General features: G+C 40.5%; 1 protein-coding gene across 1 annotated transcript in view; it reads left to right on the forward strand.

Moving 5' to 3' along the window:
• The window catches only part of MYO3B (myosin IIIB), a 337,904-nt gene that overhangs the window by 93,429 nt on the left and 226,354 nt on the right, over nucleotides 1-18,121 (forward strand). The window contains exon 8 of the mRNA XM_075933604.2: nucleotides 1,109-1,264. Within this exon, the coding sequence (XP_075789719.1) occupies nucleotides 1,109-1,264 (156 nt within the window). The remainder of the gene's footprint in view (nucleotides 1-1,108; nucleotides 1,265-18,121) is intronic.

Consider the following 18,121-nt stretch of genomic DNA (forward strand, 5'->3'; position numbering starts at 1 on the left):
ATAATTGATGTAACTGCATCATGAAAGTCAGTAAATATGAAGTGTAAAAATATGTTCATTTTAAAGCATCTATTCAGACAATCTCATCTTGGACTAGAGTCCACTGAACTGATAGATATTTGCCAGGATTGCTAAATATATTGTAATATAGTTTTTCTTTTGCTGTTTCTTAAATGATCATCATGTTAAAATCACAGTATAATTATTGAACTAAATACAATTAAACAAACTAATGCCAAAAGAAATTAAAGGACATTTTTGAAAGAAGTTTAATAATTTAAATACATTTTTCTCTTGAGAGCAGTAGTGGCACTGAATTATACTGTTTATCATGGTTTTCTAGATTTCAGATCTTTGACAGTATGCTATGATATTTATTAGTTAAACATTATTCCATGTTAATTTAATAAGCTCTGTCTGTTCATTACAAAATCACCTGACCCTGCCAGTGATCGAACTTGCCCATCCTGGTTAGCATTTAAGTCTGAGTCACTTGAATCTAGCCTGATCTATATTAAGGAGATTTTGTAATTTACCTATCAAGGTTCTTACACTAATACCATTGCAACAGTATGTGAGAGCCCAATGAAAACTTTTCTAATGTATTAAAAACTTGGCATCAAATTGTTCTGAGCAGTGTTCCTGTACTCATTTATTTCATTAGGCTAAATCCTGCAGTTCTCACTCAATCAGAATCCCCTTGGATGATATGCAGGAAATTAATGACTACAGGAATTGGCTGTTTGTTCTTGGATGAAAACTGTTTTGAATGGATACAACAAATAAGACTAGAGTAATGCTGTAAACCTCTACTTTCTTCTGTTTACTCCTTTTTAAAAGATTGCCATGTGTTTACTAGCCCAAATTCTGTTCTGTTACACCAGCATATGTGTTAAGTAACTTCAATGAGTTTTATTTATACCACTGTAAATGAAAAGTGAATATGGTCCCCTTGTATAGCCAATAACACAAATAAATAGAAAAAGCAATATGGTCTCTGTGAGACTGCCAAACAATAAGCCAACAGTTTAGTGTTCAAATTAAATTAAATGATTTTGGATCAAACAACATACAGCGTATGTATAACGCTATTGCTCTGTTTCTGCAGGTGTCTTATCAAGGACTTTGAAAAGCGTCCTTCAGTCACCCACCTATTAGAACATCCATTTATTAGACAAGCTCATGGTAAGGATATGGCTCTGCAAAAACAGCTGGCTGATCTCATCCAAACACAGGAACAGCTAGGCTTTGTAGCGAAAACAAGGTACTGTGCATTGCATTATTTTGCAGTCTCCCTCTGACTATACTGAAGATACGATTTAAAATGTTTAATTTGCAGACATTTATTACCTCAGGTGATTATGTAAATGCATCAGCAGTTTTATTTGTATAAAGTGCTGCATGCCATATGAATGGAGAAACATGCTTCCCACTCGTGCCATTATCACTCATTTTGTTCAACTGTAACATTTGAATGCCACACTATCTTTCTCAGACATTTTACTTTGCCTTTATATTCAATTAATGGATGTATAACTAATACTGCTAATATAAGGATTTTTATTGAAGCTGTTTATAGAGAGAAGATAGACATTCTGATGGGTTTTGTCAGCAGACGTGAAAGTATAAACATAAGAAGTAAAGTGACTATCAGGAGAGATTAAGATTTTAACATTTTAAAGTTGTTCACAGCTTGGCTAGCTGTTACTAGTGAGGGCAGACCCTTAGTATGATTATTTTGCCCGTGGTTTAATAACTATTATTTTTTATGAAGACTAACACTTAATTGTAAAAAAATGTGATTAAAAAAAAAAAACTAATGTTCATCATTAGTAGAGGGTACATTTTTCCAGCATTCTTGAGGCTGACTATAAGAAATGTCTCTTGGTTTCATTATTGTCCAGAGGGTGGCAGGATTTCACTGTTCTGAAAGCGAATTTAAATGCAAATGAACATACCTTCCTGTGATCAGCAATCATTTTGTAATATAAAATTTGTCTAGTACTAGATAAGCTCTGGCCTATTATTATAAACAAATACTTACTAATGTTGATGAAGAAAATTAAATGTCATGATTCATAACTCAAAAATGCATATACTTACATACTGTAAGAATCTGCTGATTAAAAATGAAAAGCCTAAATGTACATGTGCAAGTTAAAATACTGGACTAGCTGGAGGTTTCAAGGTGAATGTGCCTTCCTTGTTTTTCTGAGTGATGGAATATTAATCCTTTGTCTAGCCCAAGAAGGAGCTAAATGTAACCAGAACACTTTTCCTTTTATTTCACTCTGGACCAAACTGCCTATGGGTAATATACGCATATGGTGGGGAGAAGTCACGGGGCATCTTCCTCTCCCCGGTTATGCACCATGCAAAAGATTCTAGTCTCACCAGTGTCCTTCTGATGCTTGGAGGAGCTCAAAGATGGGTTCCTCCTCGCACCCCATGAGCATCAGTCTGTAAAGAAGAGGTGAGGAAGAGTCAGGGCCATGGCCACATCCCTTTCTCCATGCCAATGTGTGGAGCTAACTGGGATGCAGGCTGCAAACATCCAAAAGTATGATGCGGCATGTGTATTCCCCTGTATGCCTGGGAGCTGGAGGCAGGATTGTGTCTCTCAGAGCACCCAGGGTGAGCCTCTGTTTGTCCAGTATAATCTAACTCTGCTTGTCCTGCTACTTTCATAGGTACTCTGCTCCAGGTTAAATCAGATTTGCTCCATTATGATTAGTTAAGTAGCCTCCTAGCCTATAAGAAGACATGGTTCTGGCTTCCAAGAGTTTACACTCAGATCCATTCCAAATACACGGCATATAGAATGTATTGCCATCTTTAGACTGACCTTTACCAACATCAAAAATAATTTGGCTTGCCAGCAGGGAGCCCGGGCCATGGGTCCAGACTCACAGATGTAAGTGTGCACTGCCCACGCACTACTCCCCTTAAGTGGGGGGAGCCTGGGTTCTATTTGATGACAAGTGCAGCTCAGCTGCAGGGCAAGTAGCAATCGGCTGCTGATCAAGACAAGTAGCAGATTATGATCAACAGGAGCACTGTGAAGGAACCTTATCTGTTTCGGGGCCCAAGTCTTTCCTTGTGCACTTACTGCAGCATGCCACCACCATGCAGGGCAGACCATAGAAGCACAATCTAGGCCTTAGATACAGGAATAGCAAGCGGAATTTTTCAGGAATTTTGACTCCACAGACTACTTAGTATGTAATCAACTTAATTTGTAACAAGGGTGGATATTGGGGAAAACTTTTTGACTACAAAGATGGCAAAGCACTGAAATAGACTTCCCTGAGAGGCTGTGGAATCCCCATCATTGGAGATTTTTAATAGTAGGTTAGACAAACATCTGTCAAGGATGGTGTAACTACATATAGCTGGTCCTGCTTCAGCTGGGGAATGAGCAGATTGACTAAATGACTTCTCGAGGTCCTTTCCACTCTAACATTACTATGATTCTGTGTTTATCAGTTTCTTTGAAAAAACTACTTCAACACAGCATAGAAATAGTGTTTCTCTCTCCATAACAGTCACATTTCCTCAATACTGCTACCCAATATCATTTTTCAGAAACCTTGAATCCACAAGCTACTTAGTATGTAATCAGCTTGTAATCAGGGAGATTTAGGGTAGATATCAGGAAAAGCTTTCTAACTATAAGGGTGATGAAGCACTGGAATTGCCTTCCCTGGGAGGTTGTGGAATCCCCATCATCCCCCACACAAACTACATTAAAACATAATTAAGGTTGCAAAGTCAAATTTTATCTTTTAAAGTCAAAGCCTGAGCACATGGCAAAGTGTGGGTGAAGTTTCATGGGGGATGGCAAAAGGCACATTCATGGGTGCCAGCCCCACCCTTTGTGGGTGCCCCAGAATCCGCCGCCTCCCCTGCCCCTTTACAGCTGCCAGTCACCACTCAGGATGGCTAGTGCTCACAGTCCTCTCCCCCAGCATGCTAGGATGGGAAGAGTGCAGGAGCAGAGCTTTGGGCTCCTCCCCACTCTCCAAACCCCAGAGCACTGGGAAAGAGATTGCACCCCTGCATCCCTATTCCAGTGCCTATGGAATAATGTGGCAGCAGCGCTTCATTCTTCCCCACCCTCACCCCCGAATACCCTGGAGCATCATGAGTGAGAGCACAGTGCAGTGGCGCTGCAGACTCCCCAGTCACAGGAAAGCAGGTGGCATGCTGCTTGACCCCATCGCCTGGAGCCCCGCTGAAATGTCCCAGTTTTATTATGGAGCCTTGGGACACAATGACTGGTGCTCTTGGGCACCACCAAAATACAAATAAATAATAATAACAATAATAAATTACTCTTTGTAATACCCCTGTGATGGAAAAAGACACATGCATGTGTGCCCATATAGATACACACACATTTATTAGGAAGTGACAACCATGTGATTAATCATGGAACCTTGTTATAAATTGCACTGATCGTGCACCTTTGATTGCCGTACCTGCAGTCCACCCTATAATCCATCAGCCTGGGTGTTTTTCTAACATTCCAAACCCTTCACAAAGCCATCATTTCATTAAACAACCTGACAGGGACTGGTTTCTTTATATTCCCCATCTTGAGATGTGCCATTTCCACCGACAGCTACACTGAGCTGAGATTGAGGATGGGCAATATACAGCCCTAGAGCAGTAACAAATTTAATTTTGCATGGCAGTGGCACTTAGAGATCCTAATCAGGCAAGTCTTGCTAGGTACTGTATGGACATAAAACAAAAACAAAGCCTCTCCCCAAAAGAGCTTTCAGTCTAATTAAGGTTTAATAGCTCGCATCTGGCCATCTAAAAATTGCCACTGTATATTTTGGGAGATTCATAACTTCTCAATGGGCATTTACTTGCATCTCTAGAAGGCATTAAGATATTGGAAGTGTGTAAATAATCATAATATTATTATACATAGAAAAACTAATTAAGTTAATTTTTAGAGGTACCAGACATTTGTTATTTGTAATTTTCTTCTTCCTCAGAAGTCTATGCAGTTGAAACTAACAGATCAGGGTTTGCAACAGAGGGTTCTGAAAAAGAGCATCAATGAAAAGTTTTTAAACTCTCTAAAATATTTAAAAATAGTTTTCAGTAACATATATGAATGCATGATGATGTCATCTTATATACAAATTTTATTAGCATTCATTTGTGCTGATCTGGAAGAGTCACTTATACAATACCTTCACCTTTTGTAAATAAATCGGAGCTCCCTAGGGCATGCTGATAAAATCTTTTTGCCACATCAAGCCGTGTGTGCTTTATCTAACTCTTTAATGTATACATATATGTGTAGTGTGTAATAAAATGTTTGTCTTTATATCAAAATCATGTACTTAACATCTGCTTTGGCATGGAAATGTGGACCTTTTTAACACTACAAAACAATCTAGGGGAAAGAGAATTTTCCTATTAAAACTTCAGGGAAATTATGAGGAGGCAGACTGCAATTATCTAGAACTGGGAATTTGCCAAACCTCTCCTGTGAAAAGAGCCATGGGCTCATTAGTGATTACAACTGATCAGGAGGATCCACTTTTATGTCTCATTTGAAAGACTTCAGTGTCATTGTGTTGCTCACTATTATGCATTGGTTCATTATTGACTCAGCATCTCTCTGTTGGTTGTTAGAAATCCTAGGAGAACTGACCTAGAAATGTTGCAGAGTTGTAGAAACTGTAACTCATTATTATTCCACAATTTACAGTGAAGCAAGAATTAAGGGAAAGAGTGGTGCAAACTGAAACCAGGAAAACCCAGAATGATGCTTAATTTAAAGACCTCACTGCTTTGAGGAGCTAGTAAACACCATCACTTCACCTTCAGTTGAAGACATATGCCCTCTGTTGCAAGTCATCATGGACATATCACTGACCCTGGAAAATAAAATAACACTAGTGTGATGGAGTGTGTGTGGATCCCACACATGTCACAAAAGGGTTAATATGGTCAGTTAGCCAGCCTGAGTTCACCAGGCCTAATTAGAGACAAAGTCCAGTTTGGGGAGAGCTTGGTTTGGGTTTTTCCTCCCCATAATGAACTGGGTGAGTCCAGTTGGAGAGAGGAGTCCCAGAGGTGAAGAGATCAGAAATGCCCTGTCATTGGGGAACAACCTGAAATAAGACAGAGAAGAGGGAAGCAGACCAGAGCAAACAGGTTAAACCAGGGATGAGCAAGAAGCCTGTCTGGAGATAGGGGCTCTGAAGAGCTGTAGCTTACCGGAACTCTTGAGAAAATGGGGAGTGTTGTCAGCCTCTAAACAGTGAGGTTCATGAAAACACAGACAGGCACCTGAGATAAGACAGAGTATGTCAGGTGTGCTTGTGAGGAAGAGGTGGCTAAGTCAGCATCAATGGCATGAAGGTTTTGTTTTGTTTACTTTTCTGTTGGCCTTTGGGAACAGACTCTCTGACCCTGGAAGAGGCAGGAATCTGCAGCCTGGGCTGTATGGCAGGCCAAGACACTCCTATAGTCAGAGTAGGCCAAAGGACAGTGGGTAGGAATGGGAGGGGGAACTGAGTTCCACTTGGCCATAAAGAGGTATATCGGAATGGCAGCTTGCCATGGTCCCACTCATCCCTGATGTAACCTGTCTGCTCTGGTCTGTTTGCTCCTTCTCAGCCTTCTTTCAAGTTCCTTCCCAGAGAGTGGGCATTTCTAACCTCCTCTCCTTTTAGACTCCATTCTCATTACCATTAACTACTCTCTCCGTCTCCAGCTAATAAGACTCAATCTCTATATTTTGGACAAATTCTTAGCCCCGGTAGTTCATGTATTTGGCCCATCTGGGCATGACAATGTTATCTAGACCTAAGCAAGAAATTAATGAAGAAGCTGCAACAATACTTTCAAGTGGTATAAATCAAAGACTATCTATTAGGCCCTTACAACCCCTCCTGCACTGGAACCCTGTGTGCTGGCATTTCAAATGTATATCATGCCATAACACCCCCAATGGAACACGTGCATGTTACCTCTACAATCCCTCTTCTAAGGGGCATCTAGCACTTTGGTGAGTGAGGTTAGAAAAATTCAAGGAAGCAGAAATCGTGGTACTGTATCCCTTTCCTCCATCATGGTTCCAGCAGCCTTTATCTTGTTTCCTGTGAAATTATTTTGCTCTCCTCAAAGCTGTTAAGTCTCCATGGAATATGTCAATTTTCTTGTTTAAAAATAAAAAATAATGGCAGGGTGTGTCTGCACAGTTGAAGCTGTGCACAGACTAGCTGCCTGAACTAGCATGAATCCAGCTAGTTTGGGTAACAGCAGTAGAAACAGCACAGTGTGGATTTCCAAGCAGGATAACAAGCTAAGTTCACACTCCAGATCCATGCCAGGTTTGTATTACCTGTGCTGGAACCCATGCTGTGCTGTCTTTCCTGCTATTCGTTTCCTGTACTAACTAGAGTCAAGCTAGTTTGGCTATAGATGAGCCCGTGAACAGCTTTTGTTTTGTAGCCATACCTTTAGAATCATGGTTGTGACAGGCAGCAAAAGACCTTTCTGCTTCTCTTGGGTAAAATCATCTTCCCCTTTTGTCATTGTTAGTAAATGAGCTGTGAAAAGAATTCACAGTCTCAGATGAGCATCCATATGGCCCCAGTGTGATTTCACTCACCAGTTTTACACTGTTTCAGATGGGTAGCTGTGTTAGCCTGTAACTGAATAAACTTAATAAAACTGTTTCATCTGACGAAGTTGGTTGGGCCCAGGAAAGCTCATGATACCATCTACATTTTTGTTAGTCTCTAAGGTGCTACAAGACTTTGTGTTGTTTTTTTAAGTGTATTCAGTTTTACACTGGTCTAGCTTAATTATCTTCAGAATTACTCTTGATTTACATGGGTGAAAAGGGAATCAGATTCAGGCTGCAGAATCTTCTCCATTACATTTTTATTTAAAAGAAAAAAATGCAGAAAGATTATTGGGAAAAAATGCAAAAGCTGAATTGTAGAATTCTGAGCCACATTATCTCAAATGTCCTCAGTTTGATTCATTACTTTGAATCTATTGATATAGAGAGCTAAACCAGTAGCTGCAGCGAAATAGTGGGTAGTGCAGCTAAAGGAGGGGAAAAATGGCTCTAACTCACCTTTTTAACTTTCCTTGTCTAAAGGTGGATGAATGTCATGCAAGCCCTATGGCTTAATGTAGGGCTGCTTCTGGGCAGATCAAAACTTCCCAGCTGCTCACAACACAATCACTGGAGTGCAGTTGCATTTCAGTCACACATGCTGTGGTAAGTAGTGATTATCTCCATGCCGGTAAGAGATTCACCCAACACTAAGCACATCACCATGGATATTGCAGGTTTCCAACTACTTTGTACCACTTTGGGCCAAGGATCTGATCTAGTTTCTCTATATGAAATCCTGCAAATTTTGTCATTAACTAAATGGAGTCAAGTTTCACTCTCAGACCTTTCTTTAGTAATCTGATGTTGTACATGACCTATCTCTTCTAGTCTTGCTTGATAAACCTTTAGCCCAAAATCAGGTATCTTCACTACATAGAGAGGAGTTCTAGCTGTTAATTTTATTTCCCTGCAGCAAATAAGATCTCTGGGGCAGGGACCTGTTGTTTATAATGTACAGCACCCAGCACAACGGGGCTGTTTGATCTCTAGGTGCTACTGAAACATGCATGTTAAATAATAACATCCACTCACTTTCATTATCACATTTATGTAACAATATTTACATAATGTATTCATTTTAAAATTTTGTATCTTGTGCATAAGGAATTATCCAGAAACCAGAGTCATTAAACCAGAATCCTGGGTTTCAGTCACCAATATTCCAACAAGTATATATTTTCCAGGGATTTCTCTCTCCTGGAGCCAAAATATAGCCTCAGTTTTTAAAAAATGGAAACTAATTTGCAACTCATGTTGGGAGTCAGAATAATCTTGTAGCCATCAAGATATAGACGCCCCAAGGAAGGGAGCATTTTTCAGAAAAATATAGAGGACAGTATCAACCTTTAGTTACTGAACTCAGCCTTACATAACAAATAAGAGATGTGAGGGAAGGGAATGAGCATATTTCTACAGAAAGTGATTTGTGCGGAATGAAGGAATGAAATAGAGTTTGTTTTCATAGACTCAGGCCCCACATGGTAAAGAACTGAGGAAAACTGGATGGGAATTAGACTAAAATACAGGAAAAGGTATAGAATCATAGAAGATTACAATTGGAAAAGAATTCAGGAGGTCACTTAGTTCAACCTACCGCTCAAAGCAGGCCAATGCCAACTAAATCATCCCATCCAGGCCTTTTTTATTTGACCTGAAAAACCTCTAAGGATGGAGAGATTCTGCCACTTCCTCTAGCCAACCCATTCTAATGCATCACCATCCTCGTAATGAAACAGTTTTTCCTAATATACATCCTAGATCTCCCCCACTGTAACTTGAGAACATTGCTCCATATTCTGTCATCTGCCAGCATTGTGAACCACCTAGCTCCATCCTCTTTGGAAATTCCCTTCAGGCTGCTGTCAAACCCCGTCTCATTCTTCTGTTATAAAGACTAAATAAGCCCAGGTCCCTCAGTCTCTCCTAATAAATCATGAGCTCCAACCCCTAATAAGTTTTGTTACCTTCTTCTGGACTCTCCCCAATTTGCCCACATCCTTTCAGTAGTGGGAGGCCCAAAACTGGATGCAGTACTTCAGATGTGACCTCACTCTGCTGAATAAAAGGGAATAGTCATTTCCCTCAAACCACTGGAAAAACTCCTACTAATGCAATCCAAAAAGCTGTTTGCCTTTTTGGCAACAAGTACACACTGTTGACTCATATCCATCATCTTGTCTATCGTAATCTTCAGGTCCTTTTCTGCAGAACTGTCACGTAAGCAGTCAGTCCACAGCCCATAGCAGTGCAGGGGATTCTTCCATCCTAAGTGCAGAACTCTGCACTTGTCCTTGTTGAATCTCAGATTTCTTTTGGCCCAATCCTCCAGTTTGTCTAGGTCACTCTGGACCCTGTCCCTGCCCTCCAACAAATCTACCTCTCCCCTCATCTTAGTGTCATCTGAGAACGTGCTGAGGGTGCAATCCATCCCCTCATCCAGAATATTAAGGAAGATGTTGAACAAAACTGACCCCTGGGGCATTCCACTTGATATCAGCTGCCAGCTAGACATCAAGGCATTGATCACAACTCACTGAGCCCAATGATCTTGCCGTCCTTGTATCCACCTTATTGCCCATTTGTCCAATCCATACTTCTTCAACTTGCTGGTGAAAATGTATCCTATCAAAATCTTTGCTAAAGTCAAGGTTTACAACATCTACCATTTTCCCCAGAGCCAGTTATCTCATCATAGAAGGCAATTAGGTTGGTCACACATGGCTTGTCTTTGGTGAAACCATGTTGACTGTTTCTGATTACCTTCCTCTCCTCCAAATGTTTCAAAATGGTTTCCTTAAGAACTTGCTCCATGATTTTTCCAGGGACTGAGGTGAAGAAGCTGACTGGTCTGTGGTTCCTCGGATTCTCCTTCCCTTTTTTTAAAGATAGGCAGTACATTTGCCTTTTTCCAGTTGTCTGTGGCCTCCCCTGATTGCCACAAATTTTCAAAGATAATTTCCAGTGGTGCTTCAATCACATCAGCTAATTCTCGCAGCACCCTCAGATGCATGAGATCAATCCCCATGGACTTATGCATGTCCAGCTTTTCTAACTAGTCTTTAAACTGTTCTTTCACCACTGAAGACTGCTCAGCTCTTCCTCATACAGTGCTGCTCAGAGCAGCAGTCTGGAAGCTGATCCTGTCTGGGAAGACCACATCACCTGTTACTACGTTACCTTCTCCATTCAGTTGGGTCCAACACCTTCCCTGACCACCACCTTGTTTCTAGCATACCTGTAGAAACTTAAAAAACAACAAATAGTTCTGCACCTTAGAGACTAACAAAAATGTAGATGGTATCATGAGCTTTCATAGGCACAATCTACTTCTTCAGATGAATGGAGTAAAGGGTCCAGATAGAAAATAAATAGCAGAGAAAGAGAGGGGATGGGGAGGGAAAGAGATGCGGAAAAAATAGGAAAAAAATATGATCAATTAGACTTTCCATGCTAAATGAGGCTAATAGAGTGGACGGTAAGTACCCGGTGCTTAGATTGTTTTTCTTATGTCATTAGGAAGTGGAATGTAGCAGCCCAGCCTGGTCAGGTCTTTGTTCAAACCTTGATTATAGGTGTCAAACTTGTACATGAAAACAAGTTCTGCAGCTTCTCTCTCCAGCTGGTTTTTGAAATTGCTTTGTAGATCCATTAGTGAGTGCCCAGACAAGTTAAAATGTTCCCCCAACAGGTTTCTGTGTGTTACCATTTCAAATAACTGATTTGTGTCCATTAATCCTTTGTCATAGAGATTTTCCAGTTTGGCCAATATAAATGGCAGAAGGGCTTTGCTGGCACTTGATGGCATAGATCACACCGGTGGATGTGCAATTAAATGAGCCTCTGATGTGGTGGCTTATGTGGTTCAGTCCTGTGATGATGTTGCTTGTATAGATGTGTAGGCAGAGTTGGCACCGGAGTTGATTGCAAGGGTGAGCTCCTGGGTGAGTTTGATGTAAATGTGCTGCATGGTTACTAGAAAGAATTTGTTTGAGGTTAGGGGGTTGTCTGTAGTCGAGGACTGGCCTGTCCCCCCCAAGGCCTGTGAGAGTCAAGGGTAATTTTCCAGGACAGGTTGTAGATTGTTAATAATGCATTGGAGGGGTTTAAGTTGGGGGTTATAGGTGATTCCCAATGGTGTTCTGTTGTTTTCTTTGTTGGGTCCATTTTGAAGAAGCTCATGCCTGGGTAGTCATCTGGCTCTGTCAATCTGTTTTTTTCACTTTCCTGGTGGGTATTTATGTTTTAAGAATGCCTGATACAGATCCTGTAGGTGTTTGTCTCTGACTGTGGGATTGGAGCAAATCCAGTTGTATTTAGGGCCTGGCTGTAAACAATTGATTGGGAAATGTGTCTGGGATGTAAGCTAGAGGCATGTAGGTAGGTGTAACTGTCAGTAGGTTTACAGTATAAGATAGTGGAAATGTGGCCGTCGTGTAATTGTACTATAGTGTCAAGCAAGTGGATCTCTTGTGTGGATTGGTCCAGGCTGTGATTGATGGTGGGGTGAAAGTTGTTGAAATCCCTGTAGAAACTTTCTTGATATCCTTCTTGTCCCTTGCTAACTGCAATTCCAATTGTGCTTTGGCCTTCCTGATTTCACCCCGCATTCTCAAGCAATATTTTTATGTTCCTCCCTAGTCATAATAGAATCACAGAATATGGAAGCGTGGTTCAGGACTAAATGAGCAGAGCTCCCATGCAGAGTCTGTAAAGACTGTATGACCTCAATACTGTGTGCCATAAATAAAGGAGATTTTTAGGGCACAGTCTTGCTGTAGTTGGAATGTAATTTTTCCAAGCAGAGACGTCATAGATTTGCATGTAACATCTCAGACGCTATATACATAATCATTCTAATACAAAAAATAGGGCAGAGAAATAGGATAACAGAGTTTTGTTCCTCATTCTGTCACTAAACCAGTATGTCAACTCAGTAAATCATTGAATTTCACTATGCCTCAATCCAGCCACCTGTGAAGTCATTATTATAACAACATCTTCATTTGTTGCATTATGTCTCTAAAACTAAATTGTAATCTCTTGGAGGCAGTAGTTTATATTTAGCTTGCTCTGTAAGACACCTACCACACTTGTAGTCACTAGAAAACTATTGAAGAAAAATTTGAATATTGCCGACTTCATTCTGTTTATTCTCTTTCTCCCTCAGTAGGCTTAGAGAAGGGGAGTATTAGTGATTATGGATGCTGCAAGCTCTCCGCTCATAATAAAACATTTGCTCAGTTCCGGTAGATAAATATTTTTGTGACATAGAGTTGGATATGTTGGATAATCCATTAGGGGAGATTATAAGGGAAAGCTGTTCTCTTTCCAAACATGTCTTTTAATGTCTTGAACTCATTTTTGTGGTCAGTTGCTTTTTTGATTCATGGCACAAGAGATTCCACCATCTAGATTGATTGCCAGCCTGATGAGGGAAGAAATCAGAAAGGGTTAAGCCTGTTTCCTGATATTCCTAAATGTTTGAGCTGACTTCACTGGCAATATGGACAGGCAGTCCCCGGGTTACATGGATCCAACTTACATCGGATCCCTACTTACAAACGGGGTGAGGCAACCCCACACTAGCTGCTTCTCCCCAGCAGACAAGGGAGACGTGAAGCTAGCGCCTGCCCCCTCAGCAGACCAGGGAGACGCGGAGTGGCTTTTCTCAGCAGACACCTCAGCTTGAGAATAAAGGACTGAGGGAAGTGAGGTGTGGGAGAATAAAACTGAGCTCCGGAGAAATGTTTGGCTAGAGTTTCCCCTACAATATGTACCAGTTCCGACTTACATACAAATTCAACTTAAGAACAAACCTACAGTCCCTATCTTGTACGTAACCCGGGGACTGCCTGTACTGCAAAAAAATGGGTGTGTATTGTAGAATTCATCATAATCCCATCCAATGTTATCCTCATCCTTTTGTACATGTCTGATTTCATCCAAACATGTTCTGCCAGCTTCTAACCAGCTCATCTTCGCATGATTATCGGGGTAAGTAAAGATTTAGTGTCTGAGTGGGTGGGCTCTTATTTCATCCACATGGGGCCACCTCATCCTAATGCAAAGACGGTGCTTTGTTGTTCTGTGCATTTGTCTGAGAGAAAGAGAAGAAACCGTTATCAGAAAAAATTAACCCTTTGTCAGGTTTAATTCTCCCCACCCATGCTGGCACAGAAATTATACTCCCCTATAATGGAGCCCTATACTAGCAGAGAAAGGGTTACGGACAGCCTGTTTTCCCAGTTGGCCCTACCTGCTATATTTGTAGCCGGTTCCAAGCCTGAAGAGGCAATAAAAGGAGAACCAGGTGGCCCAGTTCAGGGCTGACTGGTCAGGAAGGAAGACAGAGCTCTATCTCTTTGTCTGAAGGGAGCTCCACTTGCAAATTGCAGAGATGGTCATGATTGCTGGATCAGCCACAGGAACATTTAGGATCCCAAGGAGTGAACAAGGCATGAACTGGAGACTGAGAAGCAACCCTGTAGGCAAGGGTAGGAATACTCTCCTGAAAGACTGGGAATGACTCCATATTGAGTTAGGTTTCCTTTTTGTTGTAGAACATTTTGAGGCTGAACTCTCCCCAGAAGGGGATAAGCCTGAAGGGGCTACAATTAGCTAGTAGGTCACAGATGGCTCAAGACATATGCTGAAAGAGTTTCACCCCACCGCCACCCTGCCTGCATCCCCTCCTTGACCATTGCAGCCTGTTTTGGGGGATGCACTGGTCAGTTGTGAACTCCCCAAAGGAGGGGAAGTTGTAGGTGCTTGATGACACTGCCGCCCACCCTAGCAGGCTTTCCATTACTGGAGACCCTTCTTTGTGGCCTCTATCTCTGGTAGAAGCTGGTGGGACCAGTTGTTGAGTTCTTATGCCTTTCAACTGGGAGAGTACACATTTGGCACCGGGGAAGGAGGCAAGTCTAAAAGCCTGCTAGGTAAAACTAAAAGAATGCGTACAGGTAGCAGGTTTAGAAAGGCCAGCAGGTCAAATATCAGGAACAGAACTGCCCTGCCCTGCCAACCATCCACCACCCATTCTCAGAAGAGTGGGGGGGGGGGGGGGGGGGGTCTTACAACAAGATAGTCAGCTACTTGGGCAGCTTGCATTCAGTTTTGAAATCAATTAACTGTAAAAGAAATTGATGTGCATTGAGCTTGCAATTTCCTCTGCACGTGAGCTAAAACAATGGCAAGGCAAAACCAAAAGAGCTCAGATAGAAAAATATGGTGCAAGATTTAATATGGGTTAAATGCAACTTTTCTAAACATCATCTGTAAATATCAAGGAAAGGAATTAAAGCACGAAATACAGAAAACTATTGCAGAGAAGGGAACTACTGATTCCCCAGCCTGATTACATGGTACTATATATACTTATGCTGGAACTCACAGATTTTTATTATAGCCAGACAGACCAGAATTTGTGGTTACATTTAAAGTTGTGGCAGTGGTTTTATTATGACTGCATGAGTGCTTCCATTAAGGTCAATGAGAGGGTCACAGTTAATTCTTCCCATAGTGTTTACTATTCTCATTGCAAAGTCTTAGTCCAGGAGCAGTCCTGTGTTTGCTTTCAGATTACAATAATCTAAGGAAGGGTGGGCTAGGAGTTAGATTCCGTTTTTCTTCCATCTCTTCTTCATAGAAATAATTTGTTCCTGTATTGACTATAGATAAAATATGAATCAAGTAAAAATTGTGATGTTTCATTGCATCAAGAATTTTTAGGCCAAGAAAGAGGAACTCTGATGGGATTTGAGGGTGTGGTGGGTGGGTACTTCCAGTCACCATATGAATTTAAAAGGTTTGGTCCATTCTGCCTTTTTCCTAAGTTTAGAGCTGTCAACAAAGGGTGTCTTCCCCTTTGAGCCCTGTAACCCATTTAAATAGTCTTCTCCAAATGAATAAATAATCTTCCCCTATGCTGCTGCTACCAACACCCAATGGCAGTGGGTTTTTTGTTTTTACACACACACACACACACACACACACACACACACACACACACACACACACACACACACACACACACACACACATGCCACAAAGCCAAGGATAGCTGCAACTAATCACTGTTCCCCAATTAAAAATTGATTTCTTAGGATTTTTGGTAGTGTATTTTTTTAGGTAAAATATTAGCTGCAGAGGGCTGACATTGGTAAAACTGTTAAATATTACCATTTGCATTCCTTCAACTTACTCACTGTCATCATATCTGCAGGACATAGGGTCAATAGAAAACTGAGGCCAGCAGGAGATCTGAAGATAATGTGATGTTATGCTCCTAATGGCCTCTTCCTAATCATGTACTTAAGAAAATGAGTTAAGAGCAGGGAAATATATAGTCACAGAGGTTTTTATGTTTTCCTTATGTTTAAAAATAGTTTATTTACTCATTTGTTTGTATAGGGCAAAAAGAAAGTTTCCAGTAATGAAACTGACTCATTTACTGCTTAGGGAAAACAAACAGTTGGAATGTAATGTATAATCAGATAACAGATTAATTTACATGTTTAGGTATGGATGTAACCACTTCCTTCCTCCTCCCTGCACTTATGCTATAAACATTGACATATCAAAAGTACTTACAAATTTGATGTGATTTGACATTGCTCCTGCAGTCATTCATTTCAAGAGGCAATAATCTTTGAAAATGGATGTTTCCTTCTGTCATCATTTCTGACAATAACTTTTCTTGGTGCATCTCAAAGCTGGTTAATGAATTAGTGTAAAAATATTTGTTCTACTCTGGACTAACACATATTCCTATGTTTGGAGGGACCTGATTACTCATGATGACATCCTTCCCTGCAATTTAATTAGAGATTCTGGATTTAAGCTTAAAACAAAAAACAGTCAACAAAACAACAATGATGAGCCAAATCAGGTCCTTTGATATATACCAGTTGAGGACCTCATCATGAATGTCAATCTCTAAATATCAGCTTTTAAAAAAATAAAAATAGGGTGGAAAAAAGGGCAAATTCCCCGTAATGGCCATTTCAACATGCTATCCATGTCAACTACAAGAATTATGGTAGTTATTAATTAATCATTTCCTGTTCATTTTCTCCCTGTGTCACTTCTGGGTTATGCATATCTGCAGCACAGTAAGCCACCATTTTGCATTGAAATATTGGATGCCAAATATAAATAAGCTTGTCTCAAAATACTTGGATAAGTATTTTGGTGAGTTTTTCATTGCTGATGATACAACTTCATTCTGACTCATTTTTACACAATCACAGTTCAAATATTTATAGAATTGATTTTTCTAGGATCTTGGGCTACGTCTATACTGCAAGCCTCTTTCGAAAAGGAGCATCTAGACTGCAATTGGAACTTTCGAAAAAGTAAGCCACTTTTTAGAAAGAGAGCACCCAGGCAGGCTAGATGCTCTCTTTTGAAAAAGCACAGTTTGCATTACATAGCACCTTTTTTTGAAAAATCACTTTAAAAAAAGGCATTATTCCTCATAAAACGAGGTTTTTCGCAGTCGAAAAAACTACCGCATTCTTTCGATTTACTTTTGAAAGAATGCGGCAGCAATCTAGATGCAGGGGAAGTTTTTTTAAAAAAAGGCCACTTTTTTCGAAAAAACCCTGTAGTCCAGACACACCTTTAGGGAACACTATGTACACAAAACTAAACAATGAAAATGGGTAAAAAAGAAACCAAGAAATGGGATTCTTAAATGTAATCTGCATTTGTCAGAGTGCCACTGTTGTTAAATGTTTCTACCTGCTCCCTCTTTGCTAAAAGGCTATTTCTGATAAAAAAAATTCTTCTGCATTTGACCATATGATTACTTGTTGTGTAGGAAACATTCAAGTTTGGAGCTGCATGGGCTATGAGGGCAAGAGCCCTTATGTTGCTTTTGGGTACAGGATTTTCAAAAGTCAATAGTTGTAGACACAGTGGGTGGGCTGGAGAATACCTGATATCTTTCTTGCACATCTACCTTCCATATTATACACACACACACAACATCTGCAGTGTCAACAGAAGCACACTAGTATTGTCCTACCTGCTTGATGGACTGTTGTTATTGGTTAGGCACGTGTTATCATGTGAATCCTACTTGGTACATGGCAACGGATGCGGCAGCAATCTGTCAGGCACTGTCATTGAGGATCAATGCTTAGTGTTAACCAGCAGGATGCTGCTGTATCTCAGTGGGGGTCCTCCTGTTATGCTTTGATTATGTTTGTTGTAAAGAACATGATTGTGCTTACATGGTGTTCATCTATCACCTCCTCTGCAGAAGATGTTTCATAGGCTCTTAATGTGTCCCCATTTCTTTATAAAATCTGATATCTTGTTTTAAAAGATACACTCGCTTTTTTCAAAGATTCCTTCCATATAATAAGATTATAAAAGGGTTATGGGACAGTCAGTCTCTGCTTCTAATTGGGTGTTTTAAAGACTATGATTAAATCTCTGAGGAGAAGCTGA

The sequence above is a fragment of the Pelodiscus sinensis genome, chromosome 7 (genome assembly GCF_052426305.1).
Source record: "Pelodiscus sinensis isolate ZL-2025 chromosome 7, ASM5242630v1, whole genome shotgun sequence".
Lineage (NCBI taxonomy): Eukaryota > Metazoa > Chordata > Testudines > Trionychidae > Pelodiscus > Pelodiscus sinensis.